The 15149-nt window shown below is 37.4% G+C and overlaps 1 protein-coding gene across 1 annotated transcript in view; it reads left to right on the top strand.

The window, feature by feature from the left end:
- The first annotated feature begins 4995 nt into the window (after nucleotides 1-4995).
- The window catches only part of LOC120624710 (integrin alpha-V-like), a 30451-nt gene continuing 20297 nt past the window's right edge, over nucleotides 4996-15149 (top strand). Inside the window, exons 1-8 of the mRNA XM_039891390.1 lie at nucleotides 4996-5123; nucleotides 6045-6186; nucleotides 6935-7038; nucleotides 8384-8454; nucleotides 10626-10671; nucleotides 11394-11486; nucleotides 13294-13377; nucleotides 14108-14194. Coding sequence (XP_039747324.1) covers nucleotides 5117-5123; nucleotides 6045-6186; nucleotides 6935-7038; nucleotides 8384-8454; nucleotides 10626-10671; nucleotides 11394-11486; nucleotides 13294-13377; nucleotides 14108-14194 — 634 coding nt within the window. The 5' untranslated portion in view covers nucleotides 4996-5116. The remainder of the gene's footprint in view (nucleotides 5124-6044; nucleotides 6187-6934; nucleotides 7039-8383; nucleotides 8455-10625; nucleotides 10672-11393; nucleotides 11487-13293; nucleotides 13378-14107; nucleotides 14195-15149) is intronic.

The raw sequence follows: 15149 nt of genomic DNA, 5'->3' as shown, positions 1-15149 counted from the left end.
AATATATTTTAACAGAAATTTCACAGAATTTTGTGTTGGAACTTCACATCGAAAATCGATTCTATTCGATGAGCCGATTCCTTGACATGCCTTCATTTACATTTGATAAGTATCTGAAAGCTAAATAGAAAATCTATGGAGACAGAAGACTGGAGACAAGAGCAAACTGTCGCTAGAAACTCCCAATCGGTTAAATAAGCACATTGCTTAAACATGCTACTATCTGAGGCTTATTTTAACTGCAGTTAAGTTTATTTCAATGTTATATTTATAAATATTAACTTTCTGACTCAAGCCAACAAAACGGCAGTCGTATTCGGTCAAGTAGAAGGTATTTGAAAATTTTGGATGGAATTGTAAATATAAAAGATTGACATGATGTAATTGTATAGTAATCTAGAATAGCTGTTTGTATAATTGTTTAGAATTCTGGATTTCGACTTGAGGGTCACAGTTTAATGTGGGATATAAATATTTTTTTATCTTTAATTTTATAGCAGGATGGCCGTCCAAATGGTTTTATTGTATCTAAAGCGGTTTAGAAAGATAAGGATATTTAATTGGAATTGATATTTAAATTAACGAGATTTCAACCAACATGTATGACGATGCATAATCAGTGCGTTACTGCTTTTTTGAAACTTTATAGGCCAAAAATTCACCTGATGTAAATTTTAATTGTAGCCTAAGATGGGACAGTCTTGATTGAGTTACAAATTAAGATAACGGAGTGTTCTCGGGGTGGTAATATAATTTAATTTAAAAATAATTTTGATCTAAATATCATCATCTCTCAATAATTCGACTGGATTGCAACTTTTGGTTTTATGAAAACGCATGCGCATTCACTTACTCCACTTAAATTGTACCATTGAAAAGTGACCTTTGTGTTATGGGATATACAGTATTGAACGACTTGAGGCCGACCCTTCGACAACGCGTCTTCGTTGAATCTGAATTTATAATTTCAGACGGTGTTCTTTTAATAAAGGTATCGGTTGAATCGATGACGAAGCAAACCAAAATCCCGTGTCCGGACCTTTATTTAGTATCTGTCTTACAAATTTTGATTTACAAAGTTTGGATTTAATTTTTTTTTTCAATCTGCCTGCCTTAGTATTGGGTGCTGTGGTCCTTTAGGTAGTACCGGGTCCGATCCCCGGAATTTGGGAATCTGGAAATTATTAATTTCGGAATTTTCTCTGGCCTGGTCTGGTGGACTTCTGACGTCATGCCGCCTAGAGATTTAGCGTTCCTGTATTATGGAGTGTGGTTTTAATATACCTGCCATACCTTTAACAGGTTAGCCCGTTACCATCTTAGAGTGTATCATAACTTACCATCAAGTGGGATTGCAGTCTAGGGCTAAGAGGAATAAGAAAAACATTACGGACGGTCATATTCATTTATTCGTACCTGTAAATATGTTATAACGATTCTCTAAGTAAGAGTTTATTTTTATGTACCTTATTATTAAACGTGGCATAAAGTCGGAAAAATATGCAGTGTTTTTTTACGCTCTGGACATTTAAAACGAGCAGTCACTTAAAAAAACGCCGTATTCCGACGTTGCGCGACGATTATTAATAGGCCCCTAATTGCATATGATTTGACTTATCCTGCGATAGACTGCGACTCTGTGTGTCGTTGAGACGGTTTGTAGTTATCTGTGTAGTCGATAGTGTAGCGGCCCCGGCTTAGAGCTGTACCATCCGGGCTCGACACTTTAACAATAAAACTACTGCATAATTATAACTTGTGAAGTTTTATTTCATTACATCCCTACTTCCCTATTCCTATCCCTACTAATATTATAAATGTCGATGTAAGTTTGTTTGTTACGCTTTCACGCAAAAACTACTTTACCAATCCTCATGAAACCTTGTACACATATTCTTGAAAGTGTTATAAGTAACATAGGATACTTTTTATCCCGACATTAAGCTCGGTTCCTTTGGGAGAGGGGATTGAAGTGTTTGACGTTTTTACACCATAACTCCGACAAATAGTAACCGTTTTAAATATTTATTTTTGTACTATAGAGGTTATAATATGTGGTTGGAGATGGAGGACAGAACTCCTCAGCGGACAGCAGCAAACCCCTCATTTAGGCTTTAGCGATATTGAATACTTTAACTTTTTTTAGAACTACGATTAAATTGAATGCCACATCAAAAAACAAAATCAAACGCAGACGAAGTCGCGGGCAAGAGCTAGTATTGTTATAGTTTCAACATATACATTTACTATAGGTGACTATATACCAATGAGAGGTAAAATAATTACTGTCAACTGCTAAATGGAATGGAGTGACTCGCAGTCTGTTCGCGGAACACTACTATAGTGGAGTGGTTTTTGATGCTTCAGTATTAGTTGTGTATACGGTTTCTGTGTGTTCTGAATTCTGTGGTCAATGTATATGGTGATTATATTTTCCCTTTCCTCTTATCCTGACAAGTGAAAGCCGTGTGGCGACAGCAATACACAGGTATCACCGTTCTTTTCCTACGGGTATCGTACAGAGCGACTAAGGTAATATAACGGAGAACGCACAGGAGTGTCCGACGCAGTAGATGGTAGTAGTAGCATATATGCTAATAGTACCAGCTTCTGCGATCATTAACCCGTCTGCGCAGCGTGGCGATTAAAGGCAAACCCTCCTGTTAGGACAGGCCTTTGGTCCAGCAAACTGTTATAGGCTATTTATTAAAACGTGAAGGAGAACGTATTTCCTTGTTATAAATAAATAAATATACTACGACAATACACACATCGCCACCTAGCCCCATAGTAAGCGTAGCTTGTGTTATGGGTACTAAGATTGCTGTTGAATATTTTTATGAATATAATACATAAACACTTATAATATACATATAAACACCCAGACACTGAAAAACATTCATGCTCATCACACAAACATTTTCCAGTTGTGGGAATCGAACCCACGGCCTTGGACTCAGAAAGCAAGTTTGCTGACCACTACGCCAGCCGGCCTAGCAACTTAGACACCTTGCTAGACTCATATACACATATGTAATTTATTGTGTCACCGCTCTGCAGATGTCGTGACATATGCACATTAATAGCGTAGGTACATCTCTCTAAAATCTGCCATAAGTTATAAGGTACCTATCGGCATGTGTCGTAGAAGTGTTTTTGGTTAAATAAAGGTTCCATGCATTCATTCTGTCAACATGGTATAATGAAGGACATTCGCCGTATTTAATAAGCGACCAATAATTTTTCGGTTGCATCGTGGTGCATAAACTTGGGCCTCCCGCATTTAATATCTAATAGGTAAGTATATACAACGTGTACAGAATAACGAAATAATATTGAAGGATGCATAGGTAGGTATATTTCATAAGGAATCACCCTGTAAAAATATTTAATCAAAAGTAGCATATTTATGTGTCCATGCAAATGACTTCAAAACGCCCTAAGTTGTAACTTATGACAACCCTATTGAAGATAAAAGACCGACACGTGCATAGTGCTTACGCTACGCGACGCGTACCTAATAAAGTGGTAGTAGTCATATGATTTAATTTTGGATGTGATGTTAGGGCTGTATCCGATTTCTTTCAAAAAAACCATGGCAAACTATTAGAATTTTGGTTTCACAGATAAGTCTCAGAGACAGTACATATGTACCCTGTGATGTTTTATTTCGGTTTTCATTAGTATGTTGTAAATTACGGAAGAACAAACAACCCCACCGCGCATCTTTTAGAAATTTAACGTTGACCAAAAAGATCGCGAGAAAACCTGCACGTCCCCACATCACGTCACGTCTGCAGTTCCCCACAATGTTTTGAAAGTCATGTGAAATCTAACAATCCGGAATTTATCGGTATGGTAAACCACGGCCTAAATTCTCCTGATTCTAAGACAAGACTTCTCTATAGTTGGCTGGTTATAGGTAAACCCCGCCTCGACCCCACGTGAGATTGCTAATTTTTTATTAGCAAAAATTTTCATTCCCTATTTAACCACCTTCAATGGGAGATTTTCCATTTTAATTTACACAGTTTTTTGTTATTTAAAGCTGGTAACCTAAATGCCGATTTCCACGTACCTAATTTCTAAATCATAGGACTTTCTGTATGAAATTCACTTGACTTCATTTATTTAAGTAGTAGGCCCAGTTTATAAAAACTTTTAAAACTACTACTTCTTTATTTTTAGATCTGTAGCCGTATAAAGGTAACTTTTTTTTACTGTGCGGAAACTGTACCCCTCTGCATTTTCAGTAAAAAAGTATCCCAAGTCCAAGCAATCTATCAAGCAAGCTTACTTGCCATCATTCAAGCCAAGTTTCATCAAGATCGGCGAAGGTTGAGCCAAACATAGATAACAGACAAAAAGTGGCGTGCATAGAGGGTATGCACAGGGTATGCAGATGATATAAATATAAAATGAAGAAAATCTCCAGTACGAGTTATAAATACTTAAGGGTAGGCTATTAGGCGTAGGTTTTCAACCCCCCATTTTACTCTGGAATGGAATGGTGGAATTTCAATTGGTGGTGTTTTCCTTTCTTCGTGGTTACCCACACTTTATAAAGAATACACCTTCCAAAATTCATATCTATAGAACCAGCGGTTTACGCTGTGCGTTGATTCTTCAATCATATTTCATCTTGCTAGAAACCTACTGTAAAAATTCCAAGTTTCTAACCCCAGCGGTTTAGGCTATGAGTTGATTATCAGTTAGTCGTCCTGACTATCGTCCTTTGAATTTTATCTATATATATCTTATATCTTTAAACGAGCTATTCTTGTATATATATAATTGGAAGCTCGGAATCGGCTCCAACGGTTTTCATGAAATTTAGTATACAGAAAATATCATTTTATTCGTGTTTTCCGGTAATAGCCGATTTGGGTGCAGACGATGTTGCACGGGTCAGTTAGTATTGATATTATATGAGAAGTTTATTTTGTCCTCATTAACTATTAAGGGAAAAACTATTTATGTCATACAATACCTAACTGACCACTGAGTCATTAGTATTAGCCCACATAAAAAGCAGCTTATCATTAGAATGGACGTGACTTGTTGTATTGAATTAAGTGTGTTTTGAAAGTTTTATGTTCATTATTATTTAAGGACGATGCCAAGTAAGTTTAATTTATGTAGCTAAGTAGGATTAAGATCTCCGTACATTATTCTTTGTATACCTTCCTTTTAGTAACCTAAGTACTTAACACAGTTGCAAATAAAATCACTAAGATAGCTCGAAAAAATTTAACAATGTATTCTCAAATCGTTAGTGTCATAACTTTCTTTATTCAAGCTTATCGTAGTAGTTTAAACTTTTGATAAATTGGTTTGAGTAGGTACAATGACGTACATGTAGGTAGGTACATATTTCTCGTCTCGTATCTATTAATTGATAAGCTATATCCAAAACAACAAAGTTCATAACGCCTTTTGAAACAACCTAAGCGGAGTGGTCTTTAAGATTTCCATTGCTTCTTTTTAAAGGTGGTGTATTAATAAATGTACTACGACAATACACATATCGCCATCTAGCTCCAAACTAAGTGTAGCTTGTATTATGGGTACAAAGCTGACTAATGAATATTTTTATGAATAATATACATAAATACTTATTTATATACATTATTACATATTCACTGAAAAGTCATGTTCACCACACAGAATTTTTCCAGTTGTGGGAATCACTGCCTTGGGCTCAGAAAGCAGGGTCGCTGCCTACTATGTCAATCGGCCGTCTAAATGTTCAATTAAATTATATTTAATTCAAATAATGAAATTATATTTAATTCAAATAATTAAATGTTTAATTAAATGTTCTTGTTTATTAGGTTAATAAACTAAAACATTTGATTGTAAAAATACCTGTAACCTTTCTTGGTGTTTTTGGAAACCTAGGTGTTTTTTTCAGCTCTTGTTATGGCGTTTTTACCTATTCTATGTTTGTATTATACGCTTTTATTTCTGCCAGTAAAGGTAGTTGATTTTGTTTAAAAGGCAGTACCTGAAGTAAGTTATGAAAAATAAAGCATTTTTTCTAGGTTACACGGTAATTTGTTTTCTGCAAGCAGCAATTTCACCAATTTTCGGCTTTTTCCATGAGCCGTCAACGATTTCCGTGACCAGGCCAGGGTTAAACCAAGATTCCTTTTTTGGTTTTAGCATGGCATATGACGAAAAAACGTGAGCTCCTAATACTTTATTACTTTTAAGTAGATATGCATGTCGTTTTCATTCAAGGCTTCATTATGATGAAAATTCCAAGACAATTGTACCAAAGTAATTAAACACATTAAGAAAAGCAACAGTTGAATTCAGCCCGAAAATACTCATTTAAAGATGGCAAAATATAGCCGCCATATTGTTTTTTTTTTCAAAACATTTATACAAACTAACTCGGGATTATGTAAGAAATAAAACAACCTATATAAATTATGCAAATTCCTCAGCTAGGTTATTTATCTAATAACAAAATCGGCCAGTTAAATTAAAAACTTGCAGTTAATAGTTAAATAATTATTCAATTATTTCATTAATTTATGGCTAACAATCATCCTTTTGCTACAAGATAGACATTATCAAGCTTCAGCAGAAACTGCGAACGCTAACAGACGCGTAATCCTGATAAATGCAACAGTATGTTTGTTTGTTTGTCCTTCCTCTACGCATAACCTAAGCTACTCAATCTATCAATTTGATCTTTGGCATTGAGTTAGATAAAAGGGCGGAGACATATAGGCTTTTTATCCCAGAAAAACTAACGGTTACTACGGGATTTGTAAAAAACCGTTATAAAAGCGGTCAAAGAACGGCTATTATTTTAATATTTTTACTTATCTGTACTGAGCCGTTGGCCTACAGATATTGGTTGGCAAACGCTCGACGTTGAAAAAGACATATAATGTAATGGTTATCTGTATTATTCTTTCAGACTCGTGATAGGTGCACCGGCAGCCGATGAATACGGAAAGGTTTTCAAAGTCAGTCTATCGAAGGATGTCGCATATGAAGAAATTATTTCTCCGCTGAGAAAAGGTAAAACACATTTTTTTTAATGTTAAAAGTTATACCACCCTTAGACTTAGACACCCTTAGAATAGAATAGAAAAACTTAATTGCAATAAAACTCAAAGAAATAGAACTTAGTGCTAGGGTACAAAGGCGGCCTTATCACCAAAACTGATCTTTTAAAGGCCAACTCGCGTGCGAAGCCGATAAAAAGGTGTAAATAAGGTTTAAAGGGTTTTGCTGGTGTTCTTTTGGTTAGCGTTGTTTTTTTTTGTGGTTTACGTGTTTATTCTTGTGGATGTATGCGAGGTGGTGACGTCACCACAAATAATACTTTTATATTATGTGTAAGGAACATGCAGTTGAAGCTGTTTTTACGATCTACTTAGTGGCCAGATTGTGAAAGGAAGGAAAGAATGAATGAAATAAAATCAAACCAGGTGTCGCAACTCTGTTCTTCTACTGTAAAAAGTTGTAAAATCCATGTGTGACGACACGAATCTTGCCGTGGAGATCCGGTGACGTCACTTTGGCGAATTTCGATTGGATGTTCCACCGATGTAAAACGGGCAGGTTCTACTCTTCAAATGTTAGGCACAGGTCTAAGCAACAAGCAGATACTTACCGGTCGTACCGAGGCGATCCAGACCGAGATCTGTTTGGTAGTATTTCGATTGTATGGGAGACAAGACAGCACGTGGCAATGCTGCCTGGAGAATCTGATGATTTGGATCCACACTCCACTCACACACTGCACAATAACTTCACAGGGGCGAATTAACTTGAATTATGTTGTCTACTACGATAGCGGGAATAACAGAAGATCAAATTCTAGTCATTTTCGAATCAGCAGCGTGGTTTTTCTACGTTCGCGTCAATAGCAACTTTGAAGCAACTTTTTCGGCTGGGGCCAATGAGCATTCGTGTACAACCGTAGGCTCGGGAAGCGAGCTCTGCCATTGGCTAGACCAGATTGCGAATAAGAACGATATTATACAAATAGAGTAAACTTAATTTGAATGATTTTTAAAAGTTGAATATGTACGCGGAGCGAACACCATGTAAAACCAAGTCGATTATTTTAAAGTCCCTGCTTAAGGGAAGTTCTGTCTTAAGTTATTACTTAATTAGCTAAATATATAACGCCTAGTCATAGAATAGAGACGCCTAGATTTTGTCTAGGTATGCCTATACCTAGACAAAACCTTACACGAATAACTAGGCAACTCAAATAATTTAACTCTTCTGTGATTGTGGCGTGTGGTGTTTGTTATTTACATATTTTTACTTAAAAAAACAGAATATTATATAAAATACACCGACTTATATCAAATATTCATTATATAACATTTCTTTAATATCTCTATTTCAGAAAATTACACGGAAGCTAAATACGACTGGTTCGGAGCTTCGATCAAAAAGTACGAGCACCAGAGCTACGTGGTATGTACATACAATCTGTGGTATAAATTTCTAGATATTTGCGGAAATGGGGTATGAAAAAAAAGTTCAAAACTGGCTCCACCATAATGATCACTTCAATAGATTGACGTCCACTGCTGGATATAGGTCTTTTGTAGGGAGTTCCAAAATCAACGGTCTTGGGCCGCTTATTTCCAGCGACTCGTTTGATGACATCTGTCTATCCCGTTGGGTTCCGACTAACGTTGCGTTTTCCGTTGCTAAGTTGCTGCTGCTACACACTATGTGTGTCTTGTCCGCAAAGCCCACCATCCCGCATTTGAGTAGCGGGCTTGAGCAGTTTGGACTTCCTCCAAATCGGATGTTTTTTTAATGTATGTTTGGACATAACCCCCTCATATATAGACAGTTTTGCAATTGTTTTTTGTTTGAAGGGGGTTTATTGCGAAATGATCCCATTTTTTCATATAGATCTGTTGAAGAGTACCGGAAGCAGACAACGGAACTCTTAAAAAAATTACTACATTTCAACCGCGATTGCTGCTAACGTTTGTTTACGCAATCACACAATATAACATCACGCCATACACTCGAAAGGGTTAAAGATATTTTTCATAAAGTAAGTAGGAGTGGCTAATTTTTTTGGCGACCGGAAGCTATTTGCAGCACATAGTATTCAAGCTCGATTTCTACAAAAATGTAGGTATATGCTTGGTCGTTGGTAAAACATTACATATATAATATAATATGATATAATATAATATATAGAATCCTCATTCAGCCATTATTGTATGCACTGCATCAAATCTCAATTTACACTCTCGGAATGGTGCTAAATAACAAACTTTTCTCTTTTCACATTTTATGAAGAACGCTTAGAACTTTAGAGGTAAAATAATTACTGTCATCTAACTCAATGGTATCAAGTGACCAGTGGTACCAGGGTATGCATTCAGCAGGAAAATTGCATAGAATGGCAGAAATCGTCCTCCGATACGAGATATATATAAATTTTAGGGTAGGCAGTGCTTTTGTGCATCTATCAAGTGCACGCCACTGCAAGTTACTAATCGTCTGTTCGAGAATCCATTCTAAAGTAGAGTTGCTTGTTGACGCAAGTTGATATTAATCTTGTACACGATTTCTGTATGGTTTTAATTGTGTGGGATCCCAGCCTCATGTTCCTGTAAATACACCGGCAGCCACGTTCTGAGTCCAATGTAGGTCATACCGGACGTAAATTTGAAACGCGTTACAAAGAGCATATGGCAGGCCTTCAATCATAACCATCCTTAAAAATCTAATTTTGCAAAACATCTTTTAGACAGTGGACATAACGGAACCAGTAAACATTCATACGAAATATTACATACTTGCGACAAAGGGTTGTGACTTGATTTGAGGGAACAATTGGAAATTATTAAACATAGGAATGGGAGGTTCGAATTAGTAAAAGAACAAATAAACATATCAACTTCATCTCTATTGAACATATTCAGAGGCACTAATGAGGTGGGAGGAGCTTAGATAGATAAGGTGGGGGAAAAAAGGTATAAAACGCGACACATTTGGCAATTTTTTCATTTCCCCCCCGATGTCGTCGAGCCCTGGGGCTCTTCTCATGGCGAGCTTTCGCGCTCGCCCCACTCCCCCGGTGACGTCGTAGCAACCCCTCAGGTGATTAGCGGCAAGTGTTAATCCGAAAATCGAAAAAAATCGAAAAAAAATTTCACTTAACAATTACTCATTGTAAGTCATCTCCTGAGGATTCTCCGTTTTCGGAGCGAAACGTGCGTAGAGGGTACATTGTCGAAGATCTGTTTGGTGTGGAGTGATAGAAGAACTTGTATATGAAGCAAATTAAGCTTCATTTTCATAATATATCACGGATTTCCGCTAAGTAACGCCTGCTTAAATCCAATACCGGCAACCACGTTCTTTAGATCAACGCTACATGACCGCAGCCATGCTGTTTGGCGGGAGAAATAAGTTTGGCGGTACTTAGTTGTACGAGCTTGATCACAAAAGGCTACTTCAGAAAATTGTGGTAGGTCGATGCTTTAAAATCCCATTTGGAACGAAAGTGAAGGCATGAGCCCAGCAGAAGGATATTCCAGCAGCTGTCCCACTGCTTCTTAGGATAATGATGATTTTTATGCAAGTTTTGTAAAAAGATTCCCTCTTTGTTGCAGATATGTGCGCCGCGGAAAATACATCTTTTCTCGAACCAATTTATAAGTAATAATTACTTACTAAGCTATTATATATAAATAAGTCTGAACTTCATGTTGTGTGTGGATTCGGAATGTTAGCAGCTGGTAACCTTATTGGTTTGTACACCAGGGGTCGGGGCGAGCGCGTATCGCGCCTGATAAAGGGTTTTGAGCCCCAAGGCTCGAGGAATATCGGGCGGACGTCCTCCTAGGGGCTGTGAGACTTGGACCTCGGCTTAGGCGGACGTTAGAATTGGTGGACTGATCGGACGGTGAATAGTCCGTATCCATTCCGTGGCCGTGGTGACGTAAGAAATCGGGGATACCAGGTGACGTTAGACATCGGAGAGTCAGGCAACTCTTAAGCTGCTATAATATAGCTTTTAAAATTCATAAAATGGCGTTTTTAGTAGCTACAAATAGCCTATCACAGTCGATTGCTGGACTCACGATCTCTTCAAATGGGAGGCTTTGCCCAAAATCACCACGCTGGGCAGACGGGTGATTGCAGTATATGGAAGTAATAGCATAAGAGGTCTTTACCAGTTTCAATAGTGCTAAATAGTGAGCAGCACAAACCTTCGGCTTAGTATACGCTGCCAAATTTTTCGAGTTTGCTGACGGTTTCTAGTTGGAACTCAGTTAAGCTGTAACATATCATTACTTAAGCTTTTTGTTTTGAACAAAACATTTTGTATAAAATGGTGCTTTTATGTGTGTATATCATAGTGGTTTATTAATTCACAGGAAATATGACGACTACACGGGGACAATGTTACATACGCTCTGAAAATTGGCTACTATTGCCAGATATTCGACAAGATGAGCGCAGTAATTTTAGTAAGTACATCTGTAGTAGAATAATGTCCGCGACAGGTTGTCATGACAGTTCCAACAAAAATCAACAGATCTATTTTGGCAACATCAAGCTAAGAGGGATTAAAGCTAGAGACAGGCTGGTCTCACGTACCTACGCGACGTAAGCGATGTAACGTTGGGATAATTAGGGTGCACACTTATCCCATATTTTAGTACGAAGCTTTTTGTGACAGAGCTTGTCTGAGGAAGTCCTACGTGTTTATTTCTGCGGTCAAGCAGCTTTGCTGGGTGGTAATGTACAGATAAACACCCAGAAACTGAAAAACATTAATATTAATCACACAAACATTTTCCAGATGTCTGAATCGAACCCACAGCCTTGGAATCCGAAAGCAGGGTCGCTACCTACAGCGCTAATCGACCGTAATATAACGTGCATGATGTGCGGGTGTTCCCCGCCTAATCTTTACCATGATTGCCGTGGCCACTTCTCGCAGACTTTAATATAAATCCTGTTTTTTAAACATAATTATAACCTTTATAATGTGTTTTAACCTTCCCTTGGGGAAATTATCCAGTTTTAAAAATCTAAACGTGTTTCAAACGTGTCTCATTGTAATATGGACCTTTGAAAAAGTAGATCGATACTGCCATTTTCCCTACTAGATGGCGCCACAGTCGCTTTAAGACTGGTGTATAAGGCATATACTAATTTCGGCATCGAAGGTAGGAGAGCCGCGGTAGCATAATTGGGAAAGCGCTCAGACCGCGGTTGCCAGAGAGTCGCAGGTTCAAATCCTGTCGGTTCCGAAAAATTTTATATGCATTTTGAATTAATAAAATGAGGAAAGGAGATGTCTCTTTAAAAGTTCAAAGTTTGTATTAAACGTAAGCTTATAGAAAAGTCCTATTATAGTATAAAGGAATAGAATAGAATAGAATAGAATAGAAAAACTTTATTGCAACACAACAAAAAAAAGGAAAATACAAGGAAAACAGTAATAGTACTTAGTGCTAAAGGACTACGTAAACGATAAAAAAGCTTGGGTGTAAATTATTGCTCTAACCAGGTTGCCCTTCTAATAATTTAAAATGACATTGTGAGATGGTGATAACAAAAAAAAAAAAAAAAACACCCGGCTAAGTTTGTTGCGGGCTTCTTCTTAGACCAGGACGCGTTTGGAACCCTCGTAGCTTTAGTTTTAAGTTTACGAATGTGGTTATCGCCATCATCTCACTACCGTGTGGTTCTTATGTACGCATCAAAAGTGCCACCTGTGGGCCTACTTGAATAAAGATATTTTTGACTTTGACTTTGACTTTAAAAAATATAACCTTAAGCCTCCAGAGACATGCACACTGCCTTCTCCCGTGCTGTTCTGCGCCACATTTGTCTCGCCACCTCTGTAACATACCTTGTCTATTTTCCATTTCCATTCCCAGTGGTGTACAAGCTGCCCATCCCCATTTTAGCCTCCTAATGGTTTTGTTACAGCCACTTTGCTAAGTTTTCTTATTATTTTTTTTATCCCGTATATTATTAGCGGTCAATTTTTAACGCGACCCAACATCAACTCGTTCATCGTTCTAGCCGCCAAGCGTTTCATCGTTTTGGCACGATGCCGCGGAAAACCGACCAGATAAGAGTACAGTATTATTACATGTTCTATACCGCTTACAGGTTAGCCCGTTATCTTAAACTGCATCGTCACTTACCACCGTTAGATTGCATGCCAGGGCTAACTAATTGTTGTGGAATGAATGAAAAAATAAGTCCATATGTTATTTTGATAAATACTTAATCCTTACTTTAACGCATTGTTTGCAGATTATCAAATGGACTCATTCGGTTGGAGTGTTGACGTTGATGACAATCGTGCACTTTGGATCGCCAGCCCTGCTATACACAACAGTAAGAATATATTGGTTATGTAAATTAAGCATATACATCTTAATACTGATATAAATTATTATTAGAGTCGGACATGCCACGATAATATATTGAATTTAACCGGCATTTCGACCCAGTAATATGGATCGTGCACGACGTCTCGTAAGAAATGTTGATTAACCACTAAACATTGAAGATCTTGTTTAAAAATATTTGGTTATTTTTTTTAGTCCAAAAATTATGCTATCCTTTTCTTCGAGGAATATTCTGAAAAAGACAGCACTACTTGTATACATGCTATTGTTTCTTATCTAATTGTATGAGATTTAGGGAATCTTTATGCAATTCATTATTTTTCATTTGTGAGTGTTCTTAGCTATGTTTCATGAAAATCAGTCAAGATGGCCGGCACTACAAAATGGCGGTTTCAATATTATTTTCACAACTCCCTCTATATTTATATCAAAAAGAAGGGCTTGACTATGGTTTAAGATCTTTATTTCTCAAAAGACTGTCAAAAAAGCACTTAGTAGAGACAACCTTAAACATAAAGCAAAAAAAAATTGTAGAATACTACGACTTGAATTTCAAATCCAAGATGGCCGCCACCACACAAAGGCGAATTGTCAACTCCCTCAATATTGGTATCAAGTGTAAGGGCTTGACTAATAGAATACTGTACACGATATGGAAAGCGGGGGTTTATTTTTTATTATTCTGTGTCGAAGTAACATTCTGCTTCTTATTATAGATACCATAAAGATCTACGACGAATCTACCTATTATTTAAAATCAACAAAGTTCCTTGCATTCGACCCATCGAAACTGTACAATTTTGGTAAGTAAAACGCATAGAATTAAGAACATACAGAAACCGTGTACACGGCTAATATTAAAACATCTAAAACTACTCCACTTTAGTCGTGTTTCTCGAACAGGCGGCCAGTCACGTTATTCATTTAGCACTTGACAGTAATAATTTTACTTCTAATGTTTTAGAACATTAACGTTACGTTAACCATATTACGGGGAAAATGGGAAAAGTTTTTGAGCCAGCAACATTCCGCAGGTGTGAAGTGAGACGTGCTCGGGGCGCTTGCTCTGTTTTTGGACACAATGTACTGCATGCAATTATGTCTGAATGAGGGTTCTGCATGATCGTAATCCCGTCGTAATCAAGATATTAAAAGTTAATCATTCAAGCTTATGTTTAATTTGCTGTCATCTGCGAAAACTGGACTAAATGCTTTGGTGGTCAATCTCCAGAGAGGTTTGACAGTCTCCAAAGCATTGAATAGAAGCAGGCGTTATTTTGCGGAATTCAATGCTTATTATGAAAGTTAAGCTAAATTTGCTATACTCCGCAAAAAGCTGGAGAAGTTAACCTTATTATTGTGGACTTAACAATAATTCATTGTAAAGTCGACATATCCTGAGGATGCTCCGGTTTCGGAGCAAAACGTGCGTAGAGGGTACATTGCCGAAGATCTGTTTGTTGTGAAGTATAAGGATTGAAGAAATTATAAATTACACCACACAGAGTTTCGTTTGCGTTTCGCGGAGTATAGCAAATTAAGTTCAATTTTCATAACCTCCAAAGCGCATAGTTGAGCGCTGTGTGTTAAGTCCCGGGTTTGATACACGCAGGGGCAGTTTGGGCACTTAAAATTTCTGATTTTTTTCTTGTCTGGGGTGGTTGGAGGCTGCGTCCATGGCTGGGTAACACCCTACCGACAAAGTCTTGCCGCGCCTATGCATTGTTATTAAATACAAGAAATCTAGATTAAAAAAAA

Source organism: Pararge aegeria, chromosome 6 (assembly GCF_905163445.1).
Source record: "Pararge aegeria chromosome 6, ilParAegt1.1, whole genome shotgun sequence".
NCBI classification, from domain to species: Eukaryota; Metazoa; Arthropoda; class Insecta; order Lepidoptera; family Nymphalidae; genus Pararge; species Pararge aegeria.
Note: the sequence above shows the minus strand (reverse complement) of the source record. Positions and strands in the feature narration are given on the sequence as shown.